Here is an 8,966-nt window from a genome sequence, read left to right as displayed (position 1 = left end):
AATGTCGTTCATTTAAACACCACAGATCAAGCTAAGTCCCCTGGTGTCCATTCCTTCCCAAGGGAATGACTACTCTTTCCAGATTAATGTAGCTTAATTTTAAAACCAGAGCTCAGAGGGCGCCTAGTTGGCTCAGTCGGTTAAACATCTGGCTTCGGCTCAGGTCATGATCTCATAGTTCCTGGGTTCAAGCCCCACGTCGGGCGCTGTGCTTACAGCTCAGAGCCTGGAGCCTGCTTTGGATTCTGTCTCCCTTTCTCTCTGCCCCTTCCCTGCTCACACTCCATCTCTCTCTCTCAAAAAATAAACATTAAAAAAAATTTTTTTTAGACCAGACAATGTAGGACAATGTAGATGAGAGCTGTCACTGTATCAGTGTTAGTCTTTTTCTGTTCATAATTTTCTGTTCACTTACAAACACACAAAATACATAATGTAATGTTATGTTTATGTATGTTTTACTTATTTTATTTCTGTGGTACTTATTGTTCTATAACTTGCTTTGTCCTTTCTTTTTAAGTTTTTATTTTAATTCCCGTTAGTTAACATACTATGTACAATGTAGTGATTCGACAATTCTGTATTCAGTTCTCATCGTGACAAGTGCCCTCCTTAATCCCCATCACCTACTTCCCCCATCGCCCCACTTGCCTCCTCTCTGGTGATGATCAGTGTGTTCTCCATCTGTTCCTTGGTTTCTCTCTCTCTCTCTCTCTGTCTTTGCTTGTTTATTTTGTTTCTTTAATTCCACATATGAGTGAGATCATATGGTATTTGTCTTTCTCTGACTTATTTCACTTAGCATGATACTCTAGCTCCATCCACATCATTGCAAATGGCAAGATTTTATCATTTTTATGGCTGCCTGATATTCCACTGTACGTATACGTCACATCTTTATCCATTTATCAGTCAGTGGTCACTCGGGCCCTTCTGTATCTTGGCTATGGTAAATAATGTTGCTATAAACATCGGGGCTCATGTATCCCTTTTAACTTACAACTTGCTTTTTTCACTTAATATGTTTTTTCTTCTTCTTTTTTAAGTTTATTTATTCTAAGAGAGAAGGAGAGAGAGGGAAAGAGAGAGAAGAGAGGCAGAAGGAGGGGCAGAGAGAGAGCAGGCAGGGGAGAGGTAGAGACAGAGACAGAGAATCCTGAGCAGGCCCCACACTGTCAGAGCAGAGCCCGATGTGGGGCTCAAACTCACAAACCTGTGAGATCATGACCTCAGATGAAATCAGGAGTCAGATGTATAACCAACTAAGCCACCCAGGCACTCCTTAATATGCCTTTTCAATCTTTATATACTTATATAGAGAGATTTTATTAATTCCTTCTGAGGGCTGTATAGTATTCCAACAAATATGTGCTTTACTTAACTACTTAAATATTAATGACCTTTAATTAGGTGCTAATTATTTACTTGTTCAAAAAGTTCGAAAAAGATGCCTTGGAACATACTTGCGTGTGGCCATGCATATTACTCTCCGCCAGACGCTGTGAAGCACCGATAACAAGTGGAAAAATGCACTGATTCCCACCAACAACAGCTTATTTCCCTACACTTTTGCCTAAACTCGGGGTGAAGTCTTTTAAATATTTATGCAAGCAAATAGGTAAGAAATAACAAGACCATGCTCTTCACACGTCCATGTCTCTGATAGGCAGGCGGGTGTATGCTCCCATATCTGTTCTTCATCTGTGTTTATGTTGTCCTGATAGTTAATACACTCTTCACCCACTTTCTCATACTTTGTCTTTTTATTTATTATCTTAAAGTTTAAAAAGCCCCACTCCTTTATCTGATACCATACTGTTATTAATTTCTACCCTCTCATCCCTGCCAATGACCTCTTATGGCATCCATCGTTACAGATGGGTTTCATGCTTTCTGTATCCCACGGGAGCCCTCTGAGTAGACGTAGGTGTAGCTGGATGTAGCTTTAACTTCATTTCTCAGGCTTTAGACTCATTGTGATCATGTTCTGGACCTTTTCATTCCATTTCCCAGGCCCCCTAACGTTGCTATTACTCCTCATTACCTCCCTGAGCTTTATTCTGTCTCAATGACTTAGCTCTACCTTCTATTTCACTCATTCAGTCTTTTAGCTACATCTAGTCACTTAGTTTCCTGTTTTAATGCCTAAGTTTGTCATTTGTATTTCAAGTAGTCTTTCTTACATCTGCCTGTTCTTTTGGGTCTTTTCTTATGTTTTAGAGTCTATACTATATTTCTTCAATTGTTTCAAGCAGGCTTATATAATGCGTTTATCAGTTTATTTTACCCTTGGAAGCTCTCAGCAATTTGATCTGGCTACAGGTTGAATCTGAGAATTCGCTTTGGATGGTTGCTTCCATGACTGTTTACAATTTTGGATCTCGAAGTCATTAAGTGGAGCTTCACCTTCAGTAATTCCATGGGATCTGTGTTGAGGAAATCAGCCTGGGCCCAGTTCTTAGTTGAGTTGTTCAGCTGTGAAAGAGTTCTCAGACAATAAAAACAGTGTAAATGCCAACCCCCGACTCTCCATGACATAGTGATGAATTTTCAGAATTTTCAGGAGAGGCTCTTTATTTTCAAACAGGAGCTCAGGACGGTGTAAGTCATCATTGTCTCACTGTTGCAAGGCACAGAGCCTCTGTAACTCAGTTCCGAATTCCTGCGAGGGCTCTGGCTAGATACTAGGATCTCCATTATAATCGCCTTCCTGGCAGAGGTCCAAGCCTCCATCTCTCATTCCCAGGGACCTCGAGCTCAAGACTGAAACTGTTGTCAGCTCCTCACCCCAGTCCCAGGGTCACTGAAAATTTAGCTCATACTGCAAACTTTTCATTACGTCCATGGGGATATCTCTTACTATCTTTGGAGCTATGTCTTTAAAAAGATGTTTGTCGTATTTTATCTGGTATCTTCAAGATTTTATAATAGACAGGTTTTTGGGCAATTTAATCAACTGGGATCTTCTAGATGAAATTTCAGACTGTCAATTTTAACATCCAGTCTATACATATATCAGTTGAGAGACATGGGAACACAGAACTAGAAAGAATATTACAATCCATTAAGGTAACCCATGCAGGACCCTTCATTTTAGAGAAGCAGAGACTTAGCAGAGACTAAGACCAGGGTAACCGTGGCCTTCCTAAGCCCACACATTTGGCTACTGATAGAGCCGGGACAACATATCAGGTCCCCTGAAGCCTGGTCTAGTACCTTTCCCACCAAATATTTCCTCCTACTTCTTAGAACTGGGGCAGTGCCATGTGTGATGTTGGACACTTTTCACCCTATATTTGCTTTTGTGTTTTTTTATTTCAGAAGGCGAACACCAGTCCCTGGGAGAAGACAACCAAAATGTCCAGTCGAGCAGAAGCAAAGGCAGCGGGCGATATTTCCAGTGATCGTAATTTCAATATGGCTCAAGCGCAAACCTCCAGGAAAGGTAAATTCACATACTGGGGTCTGTGTCATTTTGACTTCCCTTTTGATGACACACAGCATCTTCTTGCTACCACCAATTGCCAGGGACTCTATATAGCTATAAAGCATTTTTTTTCCCAGATAGTTTATTGTCAAGTTGGTTTCCATATAACACCCGGTGCTCATCCCCACAAGTGCCCTCCTCCATGCCCATCTCTCCCCTCACCCCCCACACCCATGAGTCCTCAGTTTGTTCTCAGCATTCAAGAGTCTCTCATGGTTTGCCTCTCTCCCTTTCCCCCACCATTTCCGCCCTTCTTCTCCCCCTTGTTCCTCCGTCAAGTTCCTCCTAATCCTCCTATACGTGCAAACATATGATATTTGTCCTTCTCTGCCTGACTTATTTCGCTCAGCTTAACACCCTCAAGGTCCATCCATGTTGCTATAAAGCATTTTTTTACTGAGAATTATTTGACTTCTTGCAAGAAACCTTGAAGGTACATAGGACAGGTAGGTATCAAGACATATTTACAGATAAATGAAAATTCAGAGCAGATGCTAAGTACAAACCATGGAAATCAGTCTTGGTATTTCTGATTCTAAGCCCGGGAGCATCCCATTAGATCCCTCTGTCCAGACAGATCCAGACCTGCCTCAAAGAGAGAAGGCTTTTCCTTTCCACCGTATCCTAGAAGTTGCGTTCTCTCCTCCATGTTGTCTATAGCACAACTGAGTGCTTCTCACTCAGAAAAATTGTTGAACACCTTAGTTTACTCTAAATTCCTAATGACTCATAGCTATGTGATTCATTAATTTTCTTATGGATATAACCTTTTCATAAGATACTGCCTTTGAGGGGGTGCCTGGGTGGCTCAGTGGGTGAAGCATTCGACTCTCGATCTCAGCTCAGGTCATGATCTCAAGGTTCATGAGTTCGAGCTCCACTGCAGGCTCTGCAGGCTCTCTGATAGCAAAGAGGCTGCTGGGGATTCTGTCTCTCCCTCTCTGCACCTCCCCCATGTATGTGCATGCTCCTTCTCTCCTGCTCTCAAAATAAATAAATAAACCTAAAAATAGATAATGCCTTTGAAAAGTAAAGCACTAACCAAGATGGGATGCTTTGCAATACTTAACATTTTAGCCAGTGTGTCTGCTGGGAAGTGGGCATATCTCAAGGACAAGAGGATGCTCCAAATCTTACCTACCAAAGAAGAAATCAGGAGATGTGCCTTCCAATACTCCATCCACAGTTAACTATGAACCATTTGACCTGGAATGAATACTATTCCAATGCCTCAGCTTCCTCATCTGCAAAATGGGAGAGCTTGACTCTTGTATCTCTAAGACCTCATCCATTTCTAAACACTTAAGAGTCTATAGGACTATACCATTGGCCAAATTCTCCAATCCTAACTCTCTCTCTCTCCAAGATCAGAAATATAAGGAACTTATGTATAAACTTATGTTTGCAATCCCGATTTTGCCATTTATGAGCTGTGTGAACTTAGGGAAGTTACTTAAACTTTGTGTGTTTCCATTCCCTTATTTGTAAAAACAAAATAGTAGTATATACCTCATATCATAATTAATGAGGATTAAATGACTTATAATATGTAAACCATTTAGAACAATGCCTGGCACACAGTAAAAAATATATAAACTTTATATACAGTTGATAATCATCAGCTCTCACACAGTGTTCTGTGCTTAACCTACTTTTTGGCAGTGGTGGCACTCATAGGTGATCTTCCTGGTTTCTTCTACAGTCTTCTAGGGCATCCACCCTATCATCTTGCTTAGTCTTGTGCTGAGCACCCCAGGAGCTACAGCTATATCAGGAAATCCCTTTGTAACCCATCTGACCTGTCATTACAAATGGCATCATGCTAATAATAATAATTTCTTAGATTCTGATGAGGCAGCACCCCAACTACTCCTCATTGTCCCACCTGGCTATTTGTTGAGCTTCCAAATATTTCTCACAGTGCTTATGAATAGACCCTGATGGCTGTTTCATCCATTGTTGGCCAACATCAGTTTCCATCCAACTCTCTCTCTCTCTCTCTCTGGCCCACACTTGCCGGACACTCCTGGGTCCTCTGCCTTATACCCTCAGGGCACTGCTGGGGTTTCCTCTGGGTGCTGGTGCCACCAAAGGTACTACCATCTTTGCTGGGCATGACTGTGCTTCTTTTTTTTTAATTTAATATTTTTATTTATTTCTAGGAGAGAGAGAGATAGACAGCGTGAGCAGGGGAGGGTCAGAGAGACAGGGAGACACAGACTCTGAAACAGGCTCCAGGCTCTGAGCTGGCAGTCAGCACAGAGCCCGACGCGGGGCTCGAACCCACGAACCGCGAGATCATGACCTGAGCGAAAGTCGGACGCTTAACCGACTAAGCCACCCAGGGGCTCCGGCATGACTGTGTTTCTAAGAGACTCACTGAACCAAACCCTGGTATTCCATGGGACACATAGAAATGCCCCTCCCCCATTACATGTCACATCCAGTCACCTGGCCACATAATGGAGTTGCTTATGCTCCTGTCCACCTAGAGACCCCGGGAAAACCTGGACCGTGAGGTTCTTCTAGAAGTCAATGGTATGTCTCTAATAGGGTCAAGTAAGGGTTCATGGGGCAGAATGGGACAGACACCACATCGAACTTCCTATCCCCTATCTCCCAGAGGCCTGTGAGCTTCGGTCTGGGTTCAGTAAGAAAAACAAAAGCTGCTCTATATAGTTCAAGAAAAAAGAGGCTTAATATAAGGGACTGGGAGGCTCCACAGGCTTCGGAGGGCTAGAGGAGCAAGAATCATATCAGCCCCTCTTGGGAAGCCCAGGAGTGCGGGACAGATGGGCCCCTCTGACGACTCTGTGCCCCCCTGAGTGAGTGATTTTCAAGGGGACACCCAAACATCACAGGCAGAAATCCCATGTCTACCATCAATGAGCCTCATACAGGGGCCCATAGCCGCCTCGTGGCATCATGGCTTCTCACCGTGTCCACCCTTCCAAACCTTGCCAGAATGCCCACATTGTTGGAATCCTGTTTGCATGGTAGATTGAGAGATGCTATTTCCATGTATCTGTCTCTATGTTACTGTGGAGAACTTGGAAGGGCAAGGATGGCACTGAGAATCTTCACAAACAGCACCAGGCACAGCTTTGTCCTCACTATCAAGAACCCACATGGAAAAAGCCCCAGCCCACGGGAGGAATGTCACCAAAAGGCCAGTCTACAATAACATCCCTTTCTGAAAGTCACAGAAATAAATACACACACACCACTTGAAAAAGTATCTCTATCTAGGTTAAAACTAGGGAACTGTTCCAAAGCGCCTCGGGGGCTCAGTCAGGCAAGCATCTGACGTTGGCTCAGGTCAAGATCTCAACAGTTCATGAGTTTGAGCCCTGCATTGGGCTCTGTGCTGTCAGCACAAAGCGTGGAGCCTGATTCAGATTCTGTGTCTCCCTCTCTCTGCCCCTCCCCTGCCTATGCTAGCTCTCTCTCTCTTTCTCTCTCTCTCAAATATAAATAAACATTAAAAAAAAATTTTAATGGAAGAGTAGTTACTTCCCTTGAATTACTGAAAGAATTCCAAGAAACCATCCCCCCTCCCCCCACACATGCTGTTACCACCACATGACACCTCAGACCACAAAGGTGGCCCACGGCAAGAGTTTCAACACGTGGGCACAAAATCACAAATGATTGACCTTTATGGTCCACAACTGCAGGGATGAAGCACGAGGGACCCAGGTAAATACTTTAGCACAAAAAGAAATATAAAGAATGTATTAGACAAAAGAGCGATCATCGCATAGTATGTGCATGTTTTGTGCCAGGCACTGTTCTGAGCACTTTATATGGATTGATTCACTGAATCCTCACAACAACCCTTCAAGGAAGGTGCTACTAACATCATCCCCATTGTACTGGAGCCAGAATTCAAGCACAGAGGAAGTAAGGTTTAAAGCGTCAAGGCACAAAGAGGCGCCATCCGGATTTAAAGCTGAGCAGTCTGATTGCTAACCATTATAACACTGCTGTCCTTGTTTTATCTGGAAACACTGAAGTTTCTAATTTTAAGTTCTCAAGAATAAGAAGAAGCTTAGAGAGTAGGAAGTAGATCAACAGGAGAATGTGAAAGAACCACCCACTGTAGATGTAAAAGGACACTAAAGAGAAAAATACATTACTTCAGAGTGAAAATGGAATTAGCTGCAGCAAGGAAGGAAATCATCACTACAGAAAATCGGATCAGTGATGTAGAGCCAAGGTGTAAAAAAGTCATGGAAGAGGCAGAGGGGTAGCAAGCCAAGTGGAGCAGAAGACGGTCGGTATGAAGAAGGGAAGAAAATGAAGATTGAATAAGAATGAATGAAAGAACTTAATTACGAATCCAGTTCACTGTGTCTACAACTTCAAGGAAAATATGTGGAGGAACAGAATAGACAACATAAATGTAGAAAAAAGTAGACTCAGATCACGAAGGAAATTGCAGTGGAAGCTACACACGAGAGCTGACATTCTGGGAGCAGATGGGGACAAGGGAAACAGAAGCATTTAAAATGTAGAAGGCATTAGTTACAGGGAAAGAGAGAATATCCATAACTTCTGTAAAAATACAATTTTAAATTTGAATTAAGAAAAATCATTCATGTCAAAAAAACACATGTAAGAAGTGAAGTAAGTTGTCAAAAAGTTTTTGACCCCTTTTAAAACAAAGTAGATCTTGGTGGTTTCACTAGAAAAATTCAGGGAGATTTTACAGAACAGAAAATGTGTGTGTATCCATTGCAGAAGAAATAAAAAATATTTGTGTACATGCCACGTGAAGGAGGGGGAGTGTAGTTCCTCACTCCTTCAGTGGAGATTGTGCATGTGACTTCTTCCAGAGGATGGTCTGGAAAGGGAGAAAGCAGGAGGAACTGCCCAGTGGAGAAACTGATACTACCTCACACCAGGTGAGTGAAGGCTAAGTGATTAGTCATGTTGATAGTATGGACCCTTGATATGTGATGAGAATGGCCGTCTTCCACTCAAAAGCACATTGTCTTAGTCCAATCATGAAGCAAAATCAGACAAATCCCAGTTGAGGGGCGTTCTACAAACTATCTTACCGCTACTCTTCAAAACTGTGAAGGTCGTCAAAAACCAAGAAAGTCTGAGAAAGTGTCGTAGCCATACGTATTCCAAGGACATGTGACTACTGAATGTACTATGCTATCCTGAATGGGATTCTAGAACAGAAAACAGACATCACGTAAAAACCAAGAAGTCTGAATAAAGTATGGACTTTTAGCTAGTGATAACACATCACAGCAGCTTCATCAAGTGTGACAAGCGTATCATAGTAAGAGAAGATGTTTGTAACGGGGCACCTGGGTGACTTCATGGGTTGAGCATTGGCTCTTGATTTTGGCTCAGGTCGTGATCTCAGGGTCATGGGATCGAGCTCCATGTCAGGCTTTGAACTGAGCATGGGCCCTGCTTAAGATTCATTCTCTCTCTCTCAAAAAAAAAAAAAAAAAAAAAA

General features: G+C 42.6%; 1 protein-coding gene across 1 annotated transcript in view; it reads left to right on the top strand.

Annotated features, from left to right (window-relative positions):
• Nucleotides 1-3,357: 3,357 nt before the first annotated feature.
• SLC17A4 (solute carrier family 17 member 4) overlaps nucleotides 3,358-8,966 on the top strand; it is a 15,580-nt gene continuing 9,971 nt past the window's right edge. Inside the window, exon 1 of the mRNA XM_077765714.1 lies at nucleotides 3,358-3,445. Within this exon, the coding sequence (XP_077621840.1) occupies nucleotides 3,358-3,445 (88 nt within the window). The remainder of the gene's footprint in view (nucleotides 3,446-8,966) is intronic.

This window comes from Crocuta crocuta, unplaced genomic scaffold, assembly GCF_008692635.1.
Source record: "Crocuta crocuta isolate KB4526 unplaced genomic scaffold, BGI_CrCroc_1.0 scaffold811, whole genome shotgun sequence".
NCBI classification, from domain to species: Eukaryota; Metazoa; Chordata; class Mammalia; order Carnivora; family Hyaenidae; genus Crocuta; species Crocuta crocuta.
This window is presented reverse-complemented; position numbering and strand designations above follow the sequence as displayed.